The sequence below is a fragment of the Ostrea edulis genome, chromosome 10 (genome assembly GCF_947568905.1).
Source record: "Ostrea edulis chromosome 10, xbOstEdul1.1, whole genome shotgun sequence".
NCBI lineage: Eukaryota > Metazoa > Mollusca > Bivalvia > Ostreida > Ostreidae > Ostrea > Ostrea edulis.
In genome coordinates this window covers 13,185,762-13,211,825 of record NC_079173.1, presented here as the reverse complement: position 1 = coordinate 13,211,825, position 26,064 = coordinate 13,185,762, and the positions used below count along the sequence as shown (strand labels likewise).

Sequence of the window (26,064 nt, the reverse complement as noted above, 5' to 3'; positions counted from 1 at the left end):
ACGCTAAAGAACCCTCACTGTTCAACGGCTGTAAGCGCCGATCATAGGCCTAAATTTGAAGCCCTCACCAATCTTGGTGACGGCTCCATATGAGTGAAAAATTCTCGAGAGAGACATTAAGCAAGATACAATCAATCAATCAATCAATTTGTTCCTATTTATCTTACATTCATAATTATTTCTTAAGTTTATATGTATTCTACTTCTTTTAATCTGTGTTTATTTTACTAATATCTGTCTGTATGTATGTTATATGCAGGACCATATTGAAAACTAGCGTTATTGCTAAATATATGTAATCCTGGATAAATAAAGGCTTTATCATCATCATTATTATTATAATCTAAACATGACGTTTTTACACTTAAAATTGACGCAAGATTTATTCATTTAAAGTTGATTTGTCTGTTGGTGACAACACAACAAACATGTAAGAAACACAAATCAATCATCAAAATACATGTACATACATAATCATATCTTTTAACAATACAGATTAAAAAAAGTTTAATACTCGTATAATGGAAATAAATAATGACCTTTTTGTGCTCGATATACAAAAAAAAAAAACACCCAAAAAACAGTTTCATGATATTAAGTTTAAAAGGACATATTAGGAGTAATGTCAATTTCTAAAATTTCACATAATTTTCAAGGCCTAATTGTCGTAAAATTTGAATTTTAAAATGAAACTTTAAAATAGTAGGGATTAGATACCAAATTGCTAAATTATTGGCGAAATTACTGCATTTTTATACAAAATTTCGAGTAAATTGATTTTAACTTTTTTAAAGAATTAGTGTCCTGTTTGGAAAAATATATCAACCAAATTAATAAATTACAACATTTGAACTTCAAAAGTCTCAACTACTTGTATCATAAATTATAAAACTGAAATACACGTATAGCAGTATAAAAATAAAAGATATATTGTATTAAAAAAACCCTGTAATATCATGCAGATTTATATCTTTTTGATTAATGAATTTTTCCGCCACAAAATATAGTCCCTTCCAAACCCTTTAGAAATTTGAATTGACACAAAAATTTTCAACTGGATAGGGTTCAGCAATAGATGTGTAATATGTTTGCACCAATGGGATCAGTATTGAACCAGTAAATACTTAGTTGTAACATCCTGCGCAGTAGTGCTCAAAAGCCCAGGAGCTAACTTCCTTAAGCAAAAGAGGGTTTTTCTCTAGTATGTATTATATTTCTTTTGCGCTTCTTGTCACAAGTTTGTAAAATTCGCAAAATATCCATTCCAATGATGACCACAGCAAAAGCACACATAATAAAGATGCCGAGTACTCCTACGTATTTCGCAGTTGGTCTGGGATCATCTGCTGAAATTCTCTTATATCTAGCTGATGACAAGGTCTTTTTCTCCAGTTTTAATCCAGACTTGATCCTTTCTATACGCTCCTCAAGAGTGTCATTTATATCTCTGCAAACACATACCCAACAAGATAAATGATGCACGATTACAGATTCATTATTTTGTGTTTCGATATCAGTGACAGTGGTGGTTTTAAATTCTGAATAAATGTCAGAATTGGATGTGGTGTGGTGTATCGTTGTGTTTAGAAAGTCTGATATGGTTAAGTTTGTGACACATTCATTCGTTGTTGTTTCGTTTGTGTTGTAGATATTTGTTTCTGTCGTTGGTGACACCATGCCTTCCGTAATGGGTTCCTTTGTTGTTGTTGCTTCCTCATTGACAATGGTGTTGTCATGTTTCGATGTTTTTTTCTTTGTAGTTCCTCCAAAGTCTGACGTCACTGTTTCTTCTGTCATAACGTCACTATTTACATAAGAAGTATTCGAAATGGTCTCTCCATCTACGTCTTTTGTTGTAGTATGAAAACTATTAGCAATGGTCTCTCCATCGAACTCTTCTGTTGTGGTGTAAAAACTATTCTGAATGGTCTCTCCATCGAACTCTTCTATTGTGGTGTAAAAACTATTCTGAATGGTCTCTCCATCGAACTCTTCTATTGTGGTATAAAAACTATTCTGAATGGTCTCTCCATCGAACTCTTCTGTTGTGGTGTAAAAACTATTCTGAATGGTCTCTCCATCGAACTCTTCTGTTGTGGTATAAAAACTATTCTGAATGGTATCTCCATCGAACTCTTCTGTTGTGGTGTAAAAACTATTCTGAATGGTCTCTACATCGAATTCCTCTGTTGTGGTATAAAAACTATTCTGAATGGTCTCTCCATCGAACTCTTCTGTTGTGGTGTAAAAACTATTCTGAATGGTCTCTACATCGAATTCCTCTGTTGTGGCACTAGTATCAACATGATATATTGTCGCAGTACCTACCACAGTGTCTGTAGCTGGAGATTCCTCCGCGGTCTGCATTGACTCTGATAAATTGTCCCCTGTAGTGACGAATGTAGGCGTCGGAGCAATGTCTTCAACCTAAACCAAATACTAATATATAAGAACGCAAAAATCAAGGGGAAAATCTTCTATCAGTATAAATATCTAATCATCGAATGATTTATTCAAGAAAGAATTCCATGACAAAAGAACGTTATGGGCAAGATTGTGTGCCCATATTTAAGGAAGCTACTGATAGTGACATCTGGACAAACCTACTATACAAACATTATATTTGAGATTATGTAGTTACTTTAGAATTTAACAAATCTCTATTAGCTCACCTGAGCCAAAGACTCAAGTGAGGTCTTATATTATTTTTTCCCAGCGTCAGTTGTCGGCGTCGTCGTTGACTCTCACATTTTCATTTTCTTCTCCAGAACCACTGGGGTAATTTCAATTAAACTTCGCACAAATCATCCTTGGGTTAAGGACATTTAAGGGTGTTTTTTCAAAGGGGACGATAATCAAGAAAATGTAATAGGGCGAGGTCATTTAAAAATCTTTTAAAGAACCACCGGGTTAGAAAAATGGAAAATTACAGATTCAAGTTTATTTAAATCATGGACCCCGGAGGTAGGATGGAGCCACATTAGGAGATCAAAGTTTTACATAAGGATATATAAGATAAATCTTTAAAAATCTTCTCAAGGCCATGGTCACTCATATCAATAAGCAAGCATTCCTAGGTAGTGCAAATTCATGTCTGTTTAAACTGTGGTACCAAAGAAACTGTGGGGTCCCATGATAATATATAGGAAACATCTTTAAAAATCTTCTTTCTAGGAACAACAGGGCCATCATTAATCATTTTGTTATGCAAGCATGCCAATGTAGTGTCGATTCACGTTTGTTCCGATTGTGGTCCTCGGTGGTTCTTCTATATGAGGATTATATAAATTTAAAATCAGCTTTTAAAAACAGGAGGGCCATGAATACTCATATTATATTGAGTATGAATATAAGAGTGACCGGTCGACTGGGGATGCTTGCTCCTCCTAGACACCTGATCCCACCTCTGGTATGTCCAGGGGTCCGTGTTTGCCCAACTATTGATTTTGTGTAGCTTATAGGAGTTATGAGATTGATCACTGTTCGCTGTCTTCAACTTTCATGCAAACATTCCAAGGCAATGCAAATTCAAATTTGTGCAATTAGGAAATACAGAGATGTGGTGGGGCTATAATAGGAGACCTCGGTTTGATATGGAAAAATGCAAGAAACCAACTGAAACAAATTCTTTTCAAGAATGAAAGGTGAAGATAACGAGCAGTGATTAATCTCATAACTCATATAAGCAATACAAAATAAAGAGTTGGGCAAACACGGACCCCTGGATATACCAGAGGTGGGATCAGGTGTCTAGGAGGAGTAAGCATCCCTTGTCGATCGGTCCCACCCGCCGTGAGGTCTATATCTTGATCAGGTAAATGGAGTTATAGTGTGCCAAGAACGGACTAACAATTGGTATGAAACAAGTCAGACAGCATTTGACCCAATGATAGGTTGTATTGGCAAATGATTGTTATAACGGCCAAAGAATTTGCGAAATGCTGACTTTAAACGAGACTGTTGAAACCCCTGCACCATCAACTTGTTTGTCAAGAATAAATCATATCAAAGTACAAACGTTCCTAAAGTGACCGAGGTGTGGGTGGGGACACATTTTTGTCCTACCTGTCTGTCTGTCTGAAACTTGAACCTTGCTCATAGATTTTGAATGGTGAGTGATTGAATTCTCATATTTCTTTTGTGCATTTCTTGTGACAAGACCTTTCTTGTGGCAACGACCGTTTCACCGTTTTATCCTTCACCTTTCAGTCTGGCCCACTGTAGGGAAAACTTAACTTACACAATGAAAGGTGAAGATAACGAACAGTACTCAATCTCATAACTCCTATAAGCATGTAATAAAAATAGAGAGTTGGGCAAACACGGACCCCTGGACACTCCAGAGGTGGAATCAAGTGCCTAGGAGGAGTAAGCATCTCCTGAACTATTTAAGGTAAGGCTTTTATATTTTCTTTTATAAATTTCTTCATGTAAGAAATTTCATTTCATGCCATTCTAAAACATTAACCTTGCTCATAACACTGAATCGTGATACATCTTTCATTTTGATCTATGCATTCCTTGTGACAAGACCTTTCTCTTGGTACCAACGTTTTTGAACTTGTGTAATCGTGACCTTGGATTTTGACCTCTTTTCAACAAAACTTAACCTTGGCAATATCTCCTGAACTCTGTAAGGTAGGGCTTTCAGATGCATATATTCCTTTTGGCAAGACTTTACATTTCATTTCATGATTTTTTACCTCGTGACTTTATATAATAGTGATATCGTGAACCTTTAAGGCTAGGTTGGGGCCACATTATGGGGTCAAAATTCGAATAAAGATTGCAAAAATCTATATCTTTTATAAATCACAATAGCTGGAAAAAAACAGGACCAAGGTGACTTGGGTGAGCAATGTTGTCCATGGGCCACTTGTGTAGTGAATAAGTGCAATTCATAAATTATCCTGTCAGTAAGCAAATACAAAGATCTTCAATAAAATCTTAATAGGGTAAGTAACATACATTCAGTATCTGTGTTTGGAGAATATGATGACAGGGCTTAGATTTAAGTTACTGGAATTCAAAATTATGAGTCAAACTGTAATTATATATCTTGCGCTCACCGATGGTTCCTCGGACACCGTTGTGGTTACAATGGAAGAGGGTGGCGTCCACACGGTAATTGTACACAACTCGTCCTCATTCAGTCCCGTTATAAAGCTGGAATAGCTTCCTTGATACAACAACCCTGTGATGATAATGCCTTATTTTAGGATTTCTGCTTTCATGGAAAGCCTCTTTTGAACTTATCTATTTATATGATTGTATAGTATTTCTTTTGGAAAAATTCTAGAATTTTGAAAATTGTCTTTCAAATTACATTCATTTAAGAAGCAAAGAAGTAAGTGCGGTGTGGGCCCAATTATGCCTGGTTTTAGGGGGGAATTATTTCTGTGTTGCAGAAATTTTCTTAGCTTCCAAAGGAGTAACACATATTTACTCTCAAAATTGTCTTTCAAATACTCCTATTTACTCTCAAAAGCACATGGGAATCAGCATGCGTAGCACACATTCAAATAACGTAGGGGCTGTATGTGGAGTTTCATGTTTTTGTACACACTAATCAGTGAAATGTAACGCCTCTTTCCTCATTACAAATTTATGAGAAAATTGACAATTGTTCTTTGTTTTATTCCAGGCGACGATTGAGGAAGGGTTGAAATATCAGTTGAAATATTCTTACAAAATTACTATCGTGACGTAATTTGCGATTATCATTTCACATATCTTGTCAATTGAAAAAGGGGAATGTTTTTTTTTTTAGTAAATAGTTAATTGATTTCAAATAAAACATGTTAGTTTGCTTATTCATCTAATGATTTGATTTTTGATTGATATAATGATGAGAATAGAAATCCGGATAAATCCAATCTTACGGACTGGATGCCATATTTGTCGTTATGGCTAAGATAGATAGATAGATATATAGATAGATAATAGATAGATAGATATATAGATAATAGATAGATAATGGATAGATGGGTGGATAGATAGATAGATAATAGATAGATAGATAATAGATAGATAGATAAATAATAGATAGATAATAGATAGATAAATAATAGATAGATAGATAGATAGATAATAGATAGATAAATAATAGATAGATAGATAGATAATAGATAGATAATAGATAGATAGATAGATAGATAGGACAGACAAACGCTTCGAACATGAGAATTCATGTTATATTCCATGTAAACCACATTCACGTTAGCGTTTCTTGGAATGAATGCCGGCGTGAAGCGTTGCAATTCATATGATAAAATGACATTTCATTCCTAATGATATCGTGTATATACGAAGTATTTTATGTATATATATATTTTTATATCATGTCATCTATTTTTCTATTCTCTCATTTATCTGTGTGTGAATATGTTTTATACAGGACTACAATGTAAACTAGTCATTGGGCATTAATTGTGCTATTCTGTCTAAATCACACCCCACGCAACAAAGTTGCGGAGGGTATAGTGTTTTTGACCCGTCCGTCAGTCTGTCAGTCCCTTCTTGTCAGCGCAACTCCTTTGAGACCGCTCAACAGAATTTCGTGAAACTTTGTAGTTAATAAGGGCACACTGTATAGATGTGCATATTCCCAGGAAATTCTGGTTCAATAATTTTTCTGGGAGTTATGCCCCCTTTTGAACTTAGAATTTTGAGCCCGTCTGTCCTGTTCTTGCAGTAATGCATAGCATTACCATTCATTATGTGAGGCATTGTCAAGCGATGTTGGAGCTTGAGGTATGCGAGATTGCTCGCTTTTTTCTTTTTACAAAAAGAAAATAATTTGGTTTGTTTTATTATGGTATTCATCTGATTGCCCATCAGTAATGCATAACATTACCATTCATTATGTGAGGCATTGTCAAGCAATGTTGGAGCGTGGGGTATGTGAGCTTGCTCACGTTTTCTTTCATTATTATACCAACTGCTCTATTTAATATTGAGAGCAATTTACAATCTTATAAATGCGAAAAAAGTAAATCAAAATGTATAATACTGCATATTATATCTTAGCTTGAACATCTTGATAACTACCACGCCAATTCTTTTCTAATTTGGTATGAAGCATCTTTGGGACAAGAAGGAATTATTTAAATTTCATGACTCCCACACACTGGAGTCCCAGGGGTGGTGCAAAAACTGCCAAATATGATAAAGGGAAGGGGTTTTGACCCAAGGACCGGGTCAAACTTGACTTGCAGTGTTTATGTGTAAAACATTAAATGACATCTTCTTTAGTGCTAACCAACCAAATTGCAACTAAATGAATATCTAGAAGGAGTGGGTGGCTCTTTACTAACATTGAAAATTTCATGATCCTAGGGGCAGGGGTTTTGGTTCTAGGGTAGGACCAAAATTATTATAATTACACGTAATGTCTTTATCGTGTGAAAGACTTCTTTAATTTTGCTGATACTGCATAAAAACTAAATTCATATTTAGGAATATCAGAAAGAAATGTACCAAAACTGCTTATGTTTTGGCTCTAGAATCGCATACATGTAGCTATAAAAGAATCTCTCTTGATTAGTAAATATCGTAAAATTGATTTAAAACCTACTTTCGTTTTCGAGAAACTACCTTGAAATAGCTAAAATAATGAAAATAAAGTGGCCGATCTAAGCCTTTTTTTTTTTGAAGTGACAACTTAAGTAGTGCGATATGAAGTTAATCCGTTGTTTATCGATGCTTGATTTTGATCTTACAGAAGAAATAAGTTTTGATAATTGTTGAATAAATAAGATATTACTGTTCGTTTCTTCAGTCTTGAATCAGACTGAACGAAGCAAGGCGACATCACAACCAATCGCACATTCTCCGGCCTTTCCGGTAAGCAGAGAAGTTGCGATTGGTTTACATGATCAGCATAAAATTGTGTAGGTGTTCAGTGTTAGTTATACTTATAATAATTTTCACTTGGCCAGATTTCTCATTTTATGAATATTTATAATTATATTGCTTATATACATCTTATTCAACGAAGGTCACCCACCCCTTCCCGAGAGCAATGATCTGACACATAGATAAATCTTTAAATACAATATTCATCTGATATTTTCGATTTTCTTAATTTTTCCCATGGCTATAGAAGTCACTGTTACGCCTTTTTGTAATGATTTATTAATAGTTACTGATATGTACAAACACATAGATAAACACAAACAAGTTTTTATTTTGGTTGAACATGTTTTGTGATGACACATATCTTGAAAGTAATAAGTTGAAAACTGTCCAATATGTCAGATATCGAATGGTCCGGGACTATTCTGGGAAGTTTGCGCCTTATAACTAATAAAATATTTTACCGAAATTAGGTTGTACACTACCTGACAATGTCCAAAAATTCAGGTCACTGTTTACAATATAGCAGTTTTTCTGTTTGTCATTCCAGTGGCGGATCCAGAGGGGGTTCCAGGGGTTGAACTCCCTCCCCCTTTCGTCAGACAATTTTGCTGAAAAGGGGTAAAATCACGCATTTTGGGGGTGGACCCTCCCCACTGATACATATGTAACCAAAATTAATGGTAGAACCCCCCCCCCCTTTCAAAAATTTCTGGATCCGCCTCTGCATTCATATAGTGCATTATGTTTTCGATTATTGCGTTTGACGAGAAGAAACGAAGTGTATTTATAACTTTGCTCTTAAATTGTAGCACTGGACAAAAACTACCAATATAAACACATTCGCAATACTGGGTTTTAGATTTTGAAATAATGAACGACCGTTCATTTTGTCTTTGGTCAACTATCGACATGACGGATTACAATAATTATTGCATTCGTAAAATCATTATCTAATTTTCAATACGGAGAGAGATCATTTATGTTGCATAGGGAACATTTAACTTGGAGGTCCAAGTAACTTCCTAAAAATCAAGTTTTATTTACTGTATATGATATCAATAAATATAATATAACTAATGCACGTAATTGTTCAGAAATTGTTCTTTGAAAATTAATTTGAATTAAAGATATCGTTCATTCAATTCATGTGTGCAGCAATACAAACACGCATTAAAAAGTCCTTCCTCTTTGCAATATCATTTTATTTTGATTTTCCGCGCTTGCGCGAGATTTCATCTACCGGTAGTAATATACAAATGTATATTATGTAGTCTTTCATCAATATGGGCACGTTCTGGAACATTTATGCTTCAAGAACGCAACATGTTTAATACTGCTGCTGAATAGGAGATGCAGAACAGGAAAATTATTAAAGACTGAGGCTAGTAATATTTTTAACTAATACTCTGGCGACCGATAAGGCCTGGGGATTGTATGTTTTTGAGAAAATATACCTTTCCTATCAAATGCACTCCTAGTCTGAATTATGAATTAAAGTGCTTATTTTAATAGCCAAATATCAATATTTTTGATGTTAATATTAAATACAAGTACTCGAGATACTTCCCGAGGGACTTCCGTTGTGTTCCGTTTCGTGGGATATTACAATGGTGATAACCACCTCATATAAAATTCAGTGATACGAAGTAGAGCTACCTTTGATGTCGCCATTTTAAAAAAAAAAATCCACGACACACAGACAAATATACATTACCATGAATCTTCTTTTTTTAAAAATCCTGTCACAATAAAGAGAATTGAAGAGAGTCAGACATTGCTCTTTAAATATTTCATGTCATTTATTTCCTCAATTTGATTGACAAGGCAGACTAAGGCCAAAATAGCACATTGTTCTTTCAGTTTTGAAAATACATGATCGTGAGGACAGGAACTGCGTCACATCCTGCCGGTACACTTTACGCGTTGGGGCTTCATGAAAATATACCAATGTGGCGCGTTGTCGTTCAAACCCTCATGTATTTTCGAAAATTTTATGTCGTATATTTACATTCTACTTTCCTTGGTAGAAGGGGACAGTTTCGCACTATAGGCCCGGTCACCTTTTTATAAAAAAAAAAAAAAGGAAATACCCCATATTTGAAGTGATATTACATGTGTAAAATGTATACAATTATTTTAGGATGCATGTCAAATGTAACTGAGTGCTTAGTAAAAATGTTGATATACAACATGTAGGTGTCACCATGATTCCTAGCCACAGGCACTTGTTTCTGTAAATGACTTATGACTTCTGTATACTAATAACAACACAAGGTACCTAGCTTCAAATGACACAGAATGGCACCCCCTTAGAATGTCGGTCTTTTGAGCCTCCAGGGAATATGCTATGTAAATGTATTTACTACCGTTGTATTGTACAACCATTCAACTTAAAAACCATGTATGACATGACTGCATTCATTGCCTCTTATCGCCGAAAACTGCAACAAAACATGGATTTTCCGTTTTATACCACGAAGTACTATGTACTGATACCGCGCAGAATATGTGGGCGATTTTGACTGGCTAGCACGCTCTTCTAAAATTACGTTTGGAATTCTTTAGAGTTATTTATAGAAAGATAGAGCATCAGAGATGAATTAAAAATAACAGGCAAAAGGATGATTTTAATGGTGATCATTAACCACAATTGATCTTATTTTATATAATTTAGTTACTAACATTAGGGGGCGAATGCTACAAAAAAATAAAGGGGACTCCATATCCCCCCATATTTTTTTTCCACAGACACCTGATAACTATAATCCCCCCTTTCTGATTTTTTTGCGGTGACAATTCCTCCAAAATGTGTGGATTCCTTGTCTCTCTCAACCCAATTTCGATTGGTGTAGTCGTTTCACACTTTTCACAAGCTTTAGAGATTGGCCTTCTACTGGACTGGTGTAATAAAATATACTTATTATAAACAGTATAAGGCAAGTATAAGGCTTACAAAAAAGCATATTTACGATTACATAAATCGAAATTAGGATGGAATAGACGGGGAATCCACACATTTCGGAGAAATAATCGCCGCCCCAAAAAATCAGAAGGGGGGGGGGTGTTCATACTTCACATGCCTGTGATTTTCCCCACTGATATCGGCACGGCACAGATCCGTAATATTAGGGATGCCGGGGAGGGGGTTCGCCGGAGAAGTTGGAAGTTACACGTGGCTTGTTTAAATTTCCTGACAGACAATGATAAAAATATAATAGTCATGATAAAGATCTTCAGAACCTTAATTAGTGTATGCATGGGTGGGGGTGGGGGTTATAGTGTTCGTCATTGCTGTCTCAATTTTTTCCCCTCAGGCTGGGAATGGGGGGTGTCATTCTTTGCTCCAGGGCTTCAATTTATAACTTTTAAGCTTACATGCATTAATATCTTCTCATTCACTACTACATAGCACTATCAAAAAAGAAGATATATCTCGCAATATATCTTCATTTGCATGCATGAAAATAACAGTTAATGTTCATTGTCACCGAAAAACATTGATATGTGCCTGCATCGTTCTTTTGTACTTATGGTGGGTTTCATAAAACTTCAATGTACAGGTACTTGTCACATCAATGCATATCACAAAGTCAATAACACATCACTAAAAAACTTTCCTTGCTCTATTTTGCATACTTCCAAATAATCTTTTATCTGTATTTTCTCTGACTTTCCATAGATCTGCATGAAACATGCAATTGGCAGAAATATTTCTCATACTAGTTAACGAAGTTGTATTTATAGTAAGTCATAATTCCATTATTATCTTCCGACACAAAAATATTTTTAAATCTCCACTTGGGAAGTCTTAGCTTCTATCTTCTGATGACATGTAAAATCCCGAAACGTACGAACAGCTTTGGTTTTTTTGAGTAACTAAAAATAGCGTACAGCGTCTTCAATTCAAAATTTTTATTTTGTTAACAAAGCAATATTTTCAAGATTTTTTGGTAATAAACATCGTATCTATTTATTGTGATAATAAAACAATGAGACTTTATTTTTCAACACAACGAATATACAATTTTCATTCTGTGAGGTATCAGTACATAGCACTTCATGGTATAAAACGGAAAATCCATGTTTTGTTACAGTTTTCGGCGATAAGAGGCAACGAATGCAGTCATGTCATACATGGTTTTTAAGTTGAATGAATGTACAATGCAACGGTAGTAAATACATTTGCATAGCATATTCCCTGGAAGCTCAAAAGGCCGAGATTCTCAGGGGGTGCCATTCTGTGTCATTTGAAGCTAGGTACCTTGTGTTGTTATTAGTATACAGAAGTCATAAGTCATTTACAGAAACAAGTGCCTGTGTTCCTAGCATATAGATGGGTGCAAATACGAAACTAAGACACGTGGTCAGTTGCTGAAGAAATTCCGGTGAAAACATGCAGGGTCTAGCAAAAAGTCTGTAGCTGTGAGGGAAGGTGGATGGCCCCACATGAAAGGTAGATTTTTAAGAAGGGCAGATAGGGTTCTTGATTGTGCACAGTGTCTAAATCCCGATGTTTGGTACTGTGATGGTGTGGGGGTGGTGCGGATTAGCCCAAATGAGAGAAAATCAAGCAAAAAAGAGGAACCTGCTCAGAGCATGTTTTGTGCACCAGCACCAGTGTTTATAGATTACATGTAATTTAGGGTCATCGTTTATTAACTACAGTAATATGAAATACAAGTATTGACATAACAGGGAAATATGATTTTTCATTAGTCTGTCATCATCTGACTTTGATGTATACCCCTGATCCACATGTTTCAGAACCAAAGAAATTGTCCCCTGCCACCTTTTCTGTCGGAATTCCAAGCATTCATAAGGAAAAAGCCTACCATTACAAGTTGTACAAATATCAAAGGGAAACACATTGGAAAATGTAAAATATGACGAAATAATGTGTTAGGATGCAAACATTCAAAATAAAGAATAAGTAACAAAAATATCGCGTTCTCGTGAATTTCATATTGCAAGATTTTGATATTACTAAAGGAACAAAAACTGTATAGTAATGAGAAGGCGTTAATTCAACCAATATCATACTTTTGTGATGAAAATGTGACGTCACAAAATCGCTTTCTTGTAAGCTGTTGTGTAAGTCTGTATTGTACGTCAGCAACGTACACGAGGTTCCGGACGACACGTGGACACCAGCACATGTCCGGTCACTTAAGCAGGATGAGGCACAATCACGAGAGTTGGCAGTGACTTCACTGCTGAATCCAAGAGGTAGGAATGTCGTTGAATGTGTTGTAAAACAGGAATTTACACCTGTCAAAATGATTCATAGAAATTTGTCATAGAATCAGTTTAGTTGATAGTTTTGATTGAAAGCCTAACTTTTAATTTACGGACCCTTTGTGAAGGTCGGTAGCTTCTGAATATTCTTGTTGAAATTCAAATACTAAGTATTAAAATATCCACCATGATATAAGGAAGATTAAATCTCTACGAAACATATAGATTACTAAATACACCTTCTGTACCTTCGCAGATAAAGCCCAGACACTTCGACATAGAAGAAAGACAAGTGGTCATCAAGACGGAACTTTGGGTTAAAAATCCACAACCAGTGGCCGAACTGTAATCTGTTAAATCGGAAAACACATTAGTTGCCATTCCATCTACCGAACAACCTCCCCAATGAAATTCTGAAATTCCACCTTGGCTAGACTCCATGTGCAATCCAATCCAATATGATCTGTAAGACGAAAAACATCTCAAATACTCTAACGATTACAATTTGTTTTGTACTTATCTCTCTTATTGGCATAAAACACTCTAGACATGAGGGGTGGCTCCCTTCAATTTCTACCACACTAGGAAGGCCTCGGGTACTAGACAATTCAATCTGCTTCTTTCCCTCGAATTTGAACATTAAAAGTGAATAAAAATTTAATTATCGGCCACCAATGACCGTTATGTCTTGGGTTTGTTTCAATATACTAGTAATTGACCCCATATTTGATAAAATTAGTAAAATTTAAAATACAGTAAGTCCTGGTCCATTATTGGAACTATTGTGATATACATGTTCATTATGTATACGTGTATTAAATTTTCTGATCACAATTCCCTGAAAGGTATATGGGGTTAAATGATTTGTACAGTCATCAAATTCTATAAACTGTCTTAGTACATGTGCTATGGAAATCCAGCATTCAGTAGCACATTAAAATTTTTCCACGGTCAACGATTTTTTCTCTCTCGAACAGTACATACACAATATCTCTACGGCTATAATAATTCTCCACTTAAAAGGAAGGAAAAAGTTTGCACGTAGAGGAAACAAATCAGAGTGTGCCCCCCACCCCCCAAATAATCATTGTCTAAAAACTTACCTGTCCTTCAACGAGAAGTCGTACTGGGAATAGATAGAATCACCTGTCTCGATTAGGTCATACACTGATTTGGCTTCAACCGTATTAGACAAACTAACTAGGGTCATGCCCCTATGTTTACAGGCTTGCAGAGCTTCCTCCCAGGACAAACTGCTTGTGTGTATCTCATAGCGACAAGAATCTGTTGCAACTAGAAAAAATTCAAATAGAATATCAAACCCTTTTTAATTTCTGTTACTTATGGTAATGAATGCGAATTCGTGGAGATATCGTCATAGTTGCGAATGATGTAGGCTGCATGAATGCTTTTGCTTTATTCCAGAAGATCCAGGACCTGATATCGACATATTTGAGAGTTGTTGCATTTGTTCTTTTAACCATGATAAAATTATTTGACCAACATCCAGTTAAGTTCAAGTTACACCTATAAACGTAAATCAGGTGGGATTTTGACGGAAATATTCAGCTTGGTCAATATCATTTATCTAGGATTGATAAATCCTTTTATTATACTTTCATGTAAAATACTCGAATCTGATTGGTCGAGAAGCATTCGAAAAAAAACCCCACATTGTTATCCTCTGAGAACAGAAAGCACGCGCTCCTGGGTGATAGTATCTAGCAACGGGTAACAGTACTTGACAACGGGTGATACTATAAAAAATTATCACATGCGTCAAATTTATGCGCGTACGGTTCGCCGTAGATTGTTACACGACATCGTTTGAGCGTTTGTAATAATTAGATAAACACGAATATACCCGCAACGATATATGAAATATCACATGACAGTGATTGATCTTTCTGCCTTGTTGTTTATATAACATTCAGTATAATAAAACAAATATTGCATGTAGTTGAGAGTAACGCCGAGGTTGACAATGGTTTCTCGAGGGGTGAAAATTTTCAATTTTACCCCCAACTACATGCAATATTTATTATACATTAACCGACGCAAAAATCACTTATTGTTTTATTACAGGTATATACGAAGATATGTTCATTCTAAAATAATTTCTCAAGAAAAAATAACAATATTCGTGACAGTTCCAGATGCTTGACGTCACTACGTTGGAACATTTACAGATTTTTATTTTTTTTTTTTTTTTTTTACGGTAACGATATTCCAAAAAGGGTGATATGGTTTCAATTTGAAATAGACAGCAATTCACCATCCGACACGCTTAAAAGTATGATGTAACATGAATGATAAGGACGACCAAAACAAAGTTGTAGCTTTCTGTCAATGGGACGCCTATTTTTTCTTTTCTTTTCTTTTCCATTTTTGAAAGATGATCAGATGATACGAAAGTCCATGAGCTCATTGTCGTAATTCAAAATCGATTTTTCGCCATATATTTGCGAATAAATGCGAAACTTTTGCGTAACGCATAACGTTCGCATAAATGTGAAACTTTCGTGTTGTAAGGCGACCCTTTTCAGGAATAAATGCGTATAACTTCCGCGTTATATTATCATAACACTTAAATTTCGTGATCTGAAATGAAACGTTTGTGAATATATGCCTAAATTTACGCCTTCTTACGCAACATTTGCTTTATAACGTGTTTTTGTTTTTAACGCGAAACGTTGGCATGAATCCCAATTTATCAATTAAATAGAAGTAGCAGTGAAGAATTTGTTCATTACGATAAAAAAGAATCATAATGAAAAAAGTGTCCAGTTCTGAGCTGTACTTTGAACACACAAAAATTATTGTGTTTTTTAGCTACGAAAATGAGCTCTAAGGGTGTTCAGATGAAAACAAACAGATATAAAATTTGAAGCCAGCATAAATGTTTTCACAGATCTTTGCAGGTTTTTGATCACATGAGTAAACCCATGAAACCTGTTGCAAATGATCAGCATCCGTCGTCGTGCGTTAACAATTGAACATTTTATCTTCTTGATAACTTTCATTCTATCCCCCCCCCCAAAAAAAATTGGTGTAAAGTATCTTTGGGACGGGGGGGGGGGGGGTCATGAATTGTAAATTCCAGGATTCTTGCACCCCCGGGACATTAGGGGCGGTGAAAAAAAAACAAGAACAAAATTCAAAAATCTTCTTTTAAACTGCACATCTGTAAAAAAAAAAAAAAAAAAAAAAAAAAAAAATAAGAATAATAATAATGCATAGTGATGTAGAGCAGGAAGGTCTCTACCAAAATTGTAAATTTCATGATCCCCGGGGTAAAAATTGTGACTCCAGGGCATGGCAAGACTTGGTATACATACATATAGTTTATATGTTTAAAACATTTAAATGATATCTTCTTCATTGCTATTGATACTAAATTACATCTACACAAATATTAAGAAGAAACTTAATTCCAACTTTACCGAAATTGTAAATTTGATGATCCCAGGGGTAAGGCTATTGGTATCAGGGTGGGACCAAACTTATAGTGATTATTGTCTTTATCAAGATTAACACTGTACATAACGTTTGCTGATACGGTATAAAAACTAAATACATATTTAGGAAAAGCAGAAAGGGCTGTACCAAACTTGTGAATTTTTTTACTCTAGGACGGGTCCAAATTAGTCATTATCGTGTTGATGCTACATGTATTATATTAATATGTAAAGTCTTTCGAACATTAATATATTAGGCACTTTAGGTGTATTTAAGTTTTAAGAACACATATTGTTTTATACTGTTGCTGAGTACTAGAATATAGCCTAGATATTCAGAACAGGACATTTTTTTGATAAATAGGAAGGTCACGTGACGAGCAAGAGAAGAACGGCTGTGTTCTTTTTGCTCCGTCGTTTTTGACAGTTTTCGCACAATTCTATGGGATTTGCAAAAAAACATCGGTACCGTTTGTGTGCAGCGTATATACTCTGACTCAGGATAGTCTTTTTGGAGTGTTTTTCTGAATTTTTGTATGTTTTATACTGTGTTTACTTTGTGAATACTGAGTATCTACTCACGATCAGCTCACGCTCTTAATCTAAGTGTGTTCTACCAGACGTGTACAACTCCAAGTATGGCCATGGAATGTACACAAAAACCAGTATACTTAAGAAACAGGGATATTCAGACTGAAAAGAACAAATATATATCGGACTATGATATTGCAGTAGCAGCAAGTGCTAAAGTGAACGATGTTTACTGTGTGCAACGCGACAGAGACCTTTGGCGAATCTATGTTAAGTCGCCTGAGAGCAGGATGCAACTTGTGAATACTGGTTTTGAACTGGGAAGTAGATCTATCCAGGTTTTTGATACTAACCCATATTCAGCAGGAACGGAAAATCCGAATGAGAAAGTGATAAGAGTGCTTATCAAAGGCCTACCAATATCTGTCGATGACAATTGTGTATCAAAAATGTTAGAAAAACATGGTGCAAAGCTCACAAGTGACATCAAGCTAGAGAAGATCAGACACCCCATTTCACACAGGATGACTGATTCCATAATGGTAACAGGTTCGTCTACATGTCGCCCATGGACGGGAAATTTCTACCAAGAACTACTACCTGTGCGGGCCTAAGATGTACCATCGTTCATAAGGGTCAACCCAGCAGGGAGACAAAAAAGCAGTGTACTAACTGCTGGGCGGACGATCACTATAAAAACAATTGTGAGTATGAGGCATGTTGTAGGATCTGCAAGGAGCCAGGACATTCACCGGGATCCAAGCAATGCACACTATATGTGACAGAGCAGGAGGACGTGGTGGCTTTTGCGGGACAGGATAACCCGTTATCCAACTTTTTCCCCACGGAGCTGAAAATTTTTGGGGCAACATACTCGTCTGCCGAACAAGCTTTTCAACACGTGAAAGCAATGCGTTCTGGCGATCTCAACAAAGCGGAATCCATAAGTAATGCAGAGACTGCTCTCGACGCAAAACGGATTGGAAATCAAATCCTTGTCTCCGATGCATGGTTGGATTCTCGGGATGAAGTTATGAGGGAGATTTTGGAGTCCAAAATCAAGCAGTGTGAAGAATTCCGCGAGGCGCTTGGTAAAATCAAGAAAACCAACATCTTGGCCGAGGCAACGTGGGACACATACTGGGGAACGGGGCTAAACAATGTAGGAACCATTCATACTGTTATGCAACGATGGCCCGGCCAAAACAAGCTCGGACGCATGCTAGACAATCTGGCGAGACAGATGCAGGTAAACAGATCAAATTCGAAGCAACGGAGCGGAACCCGAGCCAGCAACAAGTCTACGTCAGGAAAGTAAACAGCCAATAAATGAATAGATTGAGATTTATTTCTGTTAATTGTAGAGGGCTAAATACCACTGAAAAGCGTACTAAATTAAACACATGGATTTCAGATAGTCATTTTGACATTATTCTTTTACAGGAAACGCATTATATTGAAAAAAATACTATTGCTTATAATGCTAGATGGTTTGGAAAAGCAATACATTGTTATTCAGACTCGCCCTACAGTAGAGGGGTCTCCATTCTTTTTCGAAAGAATTTGGCGTATGAAATATTGAATATCCATAAATCTAACGATGGAAGAAAGTTACTACTAAATATTAAATTTGACGACAAGATTATAACAATAATAAACATATATGCACCAAATGATATAAATGCAAAGTATGGCTTTTTTAAACGTATGAATATTTGGATAAAAAAACATGCGGAGTGTCAAGAGAACATGCTCATAGGGGGTGATTTCAATTGTTCTTTAGATGAAAATAAACAAGACAAAAGTGTGAATATCTTAAATAGTATCCTAAATAAGTTGGAGCTCATAGACCTGTGGAAAAAAGTTAAACCAAATAATAAAGGATATACCTGGTGCAATGGTGAAAATATAGCTACGAGTAGAATCGATTACATTTTTATCTCAAAGTCTTTTTGTTATCAATGTGAATCTTTTTGTTTACAAAAAATCCCAGGGTCTCATTCAAATGGTGTTAGATTGTCAGATCATTTAAGTCTACAGTTCTGTCTGATTATAAATGAAAAATTAAGAGGACCGGGCTATTGGAAATTTAATGTCTCGCTGATAAAAAACCAGGACTTCGTCGAAGAAATGAAAAAATATCTATCAAATTACACTTTCAATGAAGTAGAACCGCATGAATCATGGGAAACTCTAAAAAGAAACATAAAAATATTCTGTATAGACTTTTCAAAGAAAATAAATAAATCATATAAAAGTAAGTTAGCCTATTTACAATCGGAAATCAAAAAAATTGAGGAATTACCTGCGGATAATATTGACATGAATCAAAAACGAAATTTAGAAAATGAATTATCAAAGCTTGTAGATAAAAAAGCAAAAGGTGCACAGGTTAGGTCTAGGGCCAATTGGATAGAACAAGGAGAAAAGAATACCTCGTACTTCTTAAATTTAGAAAAGAGAAGACAAATAAATAATGTAGTTAAAGCTTTAAGAGAAGAAACTGGTGATATCATACTCGATGATGATGACATACTAAACAATATGTGCAATTTTTATGAAAATTTATATAGAACAAATAATATACAAACCACGGATATCAACGAATATATAAATGCTATAGACTTAGAATTTACATTGAAAGATAAGGAGAAAAATGAATTAGAAATATTTCCCTCACTTCAGGAATGCTCAGAGGCACTCTTAAATATGAAAAGCAATAAATCTCCTGGTCTGGATGGAATACCATGTGAATTTTATCAAACATTTTGGGAAGAAATAAAACAATATTTCTATTGTGTTTTACAAAGTATTTTTGATTTAAATACAATGTCTTTTACGCAGAGATTATCATTGATTACTTTGATTTATAAGAAAGGAGACGAACAAAACCTAGGAAATTATAGACCAATTAGCCTTACCAACACAGACTATAAAATAATAGCTTTTGTATTCGCCAGGCGTTTACAAAAACTGCTAGATGATTTGATATCAATAAATCAAACAGCTTATATAAAAGGAAGAAATATCGCACTAAATGCAAGATTAATTTTGGACATTTTTGATTATTGTGAAGAAAATAATCAAGAACTTATACTTTTATTTTTAGACTTTCAGAAAGCCTTTGATTCAATTGAGTGGAATTTTATGTTTGAAGTACTGAAAAGATTTAACTTTGGTGAAAATTTTATTAAATGGGTTCACATCTTATATGCAAATCCAATCTTCAGAATAAAAAATAATGGATGGATATCTAAAACTTGCATGATGCATAGGGGAATAAGGCAGGGATGTCCGGTATCAGCAGTCTTGTTTCTCTTTGTGGCTGAAATATTAGGAATTTCAATAAGAAACAATCCCAGCATACATGGGTTTCAAAAAGAAGGAATGGAAAAAGACATTAAGATAATACAGCATGCCGATGATTCTACCCTTCCAATGGAAAATGAAAAGTCTTTAAAGAAGGCCCTCGAGGCGATAAGTAATTTTAGTAATGTTTCGGGTATGAGATTAAATATGTCAAAAACAGAATGCATATTAACTGGACCTTTAAAAAACAGATTTAAGAAAATTCATAATGTTTATGTAAATGTTTCATGTGTAAAAGCATTAGGTGTATATATTGGCCATGATAAAGAAATGTGCCTGAGAAATAATTGGACAAAAATCACCAGCGATGTAGAGAAACTTTTTGAATCTTGGAAAACAAGAAACTTAACCATTTTTGGCAAAGTTTGCATAATTAATAGTCTTGCAATATCTAAAATTATATATATAGCTTCGATATTAAACCTACCAGATTCAAACATTATCAAAGAAATTCAAAGACTTATTTACAATTTCATTTGGAATAAGAGAGATAGAATAAAAAGAAATACATTAATCGGAAATATCATTAGTGGAGGCATTGGAGTTGTAGATATCTTATCAAAAATTAAATCTTTAAGAATATCATGGATTAAGAAAATATTAGATAAAAGAAATCCATTATACCATTTTGTGAATAGCATATGTTTGGAAAACAATTATGATCTTGACTATTTAAGTAAAACTAATATCACTAATATCAAACAGTATGAGATAATGGATGGATTTCCTATGTTTTACAAGGAAATGTTCACATCTTTTAATGAATGCAAGGGTAGAAACAGGCTAGATTGTTTGAACAATATACTGAGGGAGCCATTATGGAGTAATAATATTGTGGTATATAAAAATAAACCTATATTTCTAAAATCATGGCTAAAGAGTGGTCTGAAATACGTGATTGACGTGGTGGATGAGAATGGTATTAAGCCGATGGAATGGTTTATAGATAAATTGATTTGCAAGAAAAACTGGATATGTGAATATAATATTGTAAAAAATGCCATAGGAAAATTACTACAACCTTTCGATGTTCAAAATATAATATATGAAAATGTACATATAAAAGATAATTCATACTTTCTACTGCTAAATCAGGGAATTGTACATGTGAAAGATTTCTCAAGTAAAATGTTCTATGATATTTATCGGGATAAGAAATTTGTACCTCCTCTACACCAAAATTTTTATTCTAAAAGCTTCAATGTTTCAAAACAGTCTTGGAGTGCAATATATAAACAAAAAATATGTAATATTTTTGATACCCACATTGCTGATTTCAATTACAAGTTGTTGAACAATCTAACCAGCAACCGAGTTATGTTAAAGAAATGGAAAGTTACTGATACGGATTTATGTTCACTATGTAAGGAAAAAGAAGATAATGAGCATCTGGTACTGAAATGTAAAAATGTTTGTGAAATTTGGAAAATCGTTGAGAAAACATTGAATTTTCAAGTTTCATGGAAAAACATTGTTCTTGGTTTTTTTTGGGAAATCAATGAGAAAACAGTATTTTTAAATAATCTTTTATCACTAATTGCATGTAAAATTTACAAATATAAAATGTATTGTAGAATATTAAAAAAAAGAGAGCAATCTTATGACATTCGAAAGAATGTAAAGGGAATCCTTGAATTCAATGTATCTGTATACAAAAAATTAAACAAGGTATCTTTTTCGCATATTCTTGATAGTATTGTAAAAAAATTATAGTCTTATATATTTATATTACAAATTGTGTTGCATGCTATTCATATCATGTACAAATAAAGTAAAGGGAAATGATCTGCCTTCCCTTTTACATGACTACCCAGGGTCAAAATAGACTTTTTGGAGTGTGAGAAGGGCCCTTTGGGTAGTTGTCACGAAATACTTTAATATCCTCTAGAAATGATGTACATGTATTTATATTTGTATAACTTTGTTCTCATATGATTATATAATCTTGTATTTCTCTCAGGTTTTTTTTCCTTCTTCTACATCCTGCGAGATGTAATAGGGAATATATATTGTTATTTAGGTGGAGCTTAGTTAGGGCCCCATCCCTGGCAGCTTTCCACACTTTTTTTTTTCTTCTATCGTTTAGTCTATTTGTTATATGTTATAGTGATAGGTCTGGGAAATAAAAATGTCATAAGCCAAAAAAAAAAAAAAAAAAAAAGAAGAACAGGACATTTTATTGTAGATTTCATAGTGCTTGGAACTAGTGATAGGTGACCAATAAGTACAGTGGGCTTCTTATTCAGATATGGATATGTTTGGTTAGCATCTACAAAGGTGCTTAAAACCCCTTGTTTCCTTTGTAGTCTGATGCAAACTTTTCAAACCGATTCCACATCTACGGGACACCATCTATCATATTCAAGAAGATTGATAGGTTACTGCTTCAAATAAAAGAGGAGTTTGAGGCAGAAGAAAATGTAGATATCTAGGACATTTCGTTGTCTATTCAAAAATATGATGTCTTTATAATTGTTTATTGATTGCATATTGTTTAACGTCCCCTTCCAGAATCATTCACTCAAATGGAGACGTCACAATTGCCGGTGAGGGGATGCAAAATTAAGACCTATGATCGACGCCTACGGTATTGTAGCAGGGAGGGTTTATTTTATTGTACCACATCTGCTGTGACACAGGCCTCGTTTTTTTTTTTTTTTTTTTTTTTTTTTTTTTTGTGGTCTCATCCGAAGAACCGCCCCATTTAGTTTTCTCTTACGACAAGCAAGATGTACTGAGGACCTATTCTAAACCGGATACCCACGGGACACCCCAATTATTAGTGTATTCAAAAAATCATAATCGTACTAATAAAATTTACCAGAATTATAATGAAATGTTTCTTAATTAACGTAGAATGAAAGGTGAAGATAAAGAACAGTGATTAATCTCACAGCTCATTTAAGGAATACAAAATAATGAGTTGGGCAAACACGGACCCCTGGACATACTAAAGATGGGATCAGGTGCCTAGGAGGAGTGAGCATACCCTGTCGACTGGTCACATCCACTGTGAGCCCTATATCTTGATCAAGTAAACGGAGTAATCCGTAGTCAGAATCAGTGTGCCAGGAACGACCTAATAATTGGTTTGAAACACGTCAGATAGCATTTTACCCAATGACAAGTAGGTCGTTATAACGACCAAATTTTCGCAATTGTTACTTTAAACGAGACTGTTGAAACCCTTGTAACATCAACTTGTTTGTCAGTAGCCTGGCTCGATTGAAAACTGATCATACGCAGAACAAGCTCGTGTGTATCGAATCAGTGAGCAACTGCACGTGAATAAAAGTATTTCATATTGTTCTAGCTGCAAAAATTCAGTCCCGTCCAATTCTATTGCCTCGCCGGTATGACTGTCTGGAGAGCTATTGTCGTGACCCCGGTGTTGGCGTTTAACCTGGGTTATATGTTTTAAACCAAGGGGGATATGGTTTTGTTATTTCAAATATAGATGTCTCATGAAGAGATCTTTGTTTTGGTACCAAGACGTTTAACCTATTGACCTTTACTGTGGACTTTGACCTACTTTTTAAAAACTTTAACCTGGGCTATATCTTTTGAACCAAGGGAATAGAGTTTTGATATGCCTCATGAAGAGACCATTGTTTTGGTACCAAGACTATTGACCCGTTAACCTTGACCTTGGACCTACTTTTCATAAAACTTTAACCTGTGCTATGTCATTTGAACCAAGGGGGATAGGGTTTTGATATTTCACATATAGATGCCTCATGAAGAAAACTTTGACATGGTACCAAGACTGTTGACCGAGTTACCTTTATTGTGGACTTTGACCTTTTTAAAAACTTTAACCTGGGCTTTATCTTTTGAACCAAAAGGGACGGGGCTTTGATGTTTCAAATATAGATGTCTCGTTAGGAGACGTTTCGTTTGTTACCAGAACTATTGACCCCGGACTGTGATCTTTTTAAAACATCATCTATGTCTGTTGAACCAAGAGTCTAGGTATTTGATATTTCATATTTAGATGCCTAATGACCAGGCCTTTGATATGGTATCAAAACGTTTGACTTACTAACCTTGGACTTTGACCTATTTTTCAAAAACGCTAACCTTTTGAACTAAATGGATAATGTTAAGTAGAGCTTCCCCGCGAGCTATGTTATTTTCTGACAACTCTTGCACTGATATTTTTGTGAGAGGCTTATGTATACAATTAAAATGCAAATCTATAATATCATTTAATTTCTCATGTGTTGTGTAGATATTCATTCTTAAACATATCGAAACTTTAAAAATACTACATGATATGTAACTTTAATGCCATTCCTTAGCTTGTAGGTGCTCTTTTAAGAATCTTGACAGACAACACTCTTTGTGGTACAATTTTCTGTTTTATTGGTAATATACCATAGGATAAATATCCCCACCCTGTGTTTTATTTGGGATATTTATTCTCATTCATTTTCAAATAGGATGTATACCCCTGTAAGTAAAAATCCTATCACATTTATTTCTCCCAAGGGATTTTTTTAATTTCAGGTGAAATATCTTAAAACTACACTAGTTACAAATGTAAATGTTGGTGCATGTCTTGTGAACATAAAATCCCATCAGTTTTTGTAAAGGGTTTATTTATTTATTCCTGAATTTTAATCAGTTCACAAGCAGTCATACTGTAGGGTTAGATGTAGGATACCGGAATATGCCGACGTTTGCCGAATGCGGATCTGTTCAGCTGTTTTGACAGCTGTCATTACACGTCCGGATAACTACGGAATTTCATATAACATGTAAGTGTGCCTGCTATAAATATACATAATGTAACTACAAATAAAAGTATACAATGGCTGCGCGCGCTCCAACGGCAGCACCGTAAACATACATGTATTACACTTTATCCTGATACCTGGCGCAGGGTATTAATAGCTACATTTTTATTGTATTTATTGCACTTCCTTTACACATATTGGTTACTGGACTTGCATAAGAAACTGACGTTTCAAAACACTTGAGAGTTCTATCAACATTGCTTTCTCATAAAACCGAAACAGTGTTCCCGTAACGCTTTGGTAAATGTTTGACAGAAGTACCCGTAGAATTCAATCTACTTCAGAGCTGATCCACATAAAGAATGAACAGTTTCATCTTCAAATTCAATTACTGATTATATTGATTTATTGTCCCATTAAGATGAGTTCTCATCATGCGCTTAAAAGAGAAGTCTTAAGAGAATATCCAGATACTATTTTAACACGTGTTTTAATCTGATTTCTTTTGAAGTTTTATTGAGTTCAATGCTGATATGCTTATACTACAGGGATTAAATATAATACATGCATTGTTGGATCAAGGAGATTATCCTTCCTTGATACATTAATGGTGTGTAACTTTTTATGAGGAGGGTATACGAAGTATTTCATTTGAAGCGGCCGCGGTAATATCGGTTGAGAGTCGGCTCAGCTGAATATTTGGACTGAAGCCTTCACCAAATATCGGAGCAGTCCTTCGGAACTCATGTCTGGAAATTTACTATCAGCTTCGGCCAGTTCTAGCAATTAAAATGCATCATTACCTAACCTACTATATAATTTGATATTACATATTTGATATTACATCCCCCCCCTGTTTTCTAACTTTAATC

The 26,064-nt window shown here is 34.9% G+C and overlaps 1 protein-coding gene across 1 annotated transcript; it reads right to left on the bottom strand.

The window, feature by feature from the left end:
* Positions 1 to 930: 930 nt before the first annotated feature.
* Positions 931 to 14,305, bottom strand: LOC130051110 (uncharacterized). Its single transcript, XM_056152467.1, has 4 exons — positions 14,199 to 14,305; positions 13,344 to 13,558; positions 12,982 to 13,128; positions 931 to 2,420 (listed from the first exon to the last, which is right to left on the bottom strand). Exons 1-4 carry the CDS (start codon positions 14,303 to 14,305, stop codon positions 1,177 to 1,179), a joined length of 1,713 nt encoding a protein of 570 aa, XP_056008442.1. The 3' UTR covers positions 931 to 1,176.
* Between the last annotated feature and the right edge of the window lie 11,759 nt (positions 14,306 to 26,064).

Excerpts from the sequence above, each read along its gene's own strand:
- LOC130051110 (XM_056152467.1), bottom strand. The coding sequence starts at position 14,305 with ATGACCCTAGTTAGTTTGTCTAATACGGTTGAAGCCAAATCAGTGTAT. Across the intron at positions 13,129-13,343 it reads TCTGGGCTTTATCTGCGAAG|GTGTAAATTCCTGTTTTACA; the intron begins GTACAGAAGGTG and ends TCATTTTGACAG. Across the intron at positions 2,421-12,981 it reads CGTGTCGTCCGGAACCTCGT|ACATTGCTCCGACGCCTACA; the intron begins GTACGTTGCTGA and ends TTTAGGTTGAAG.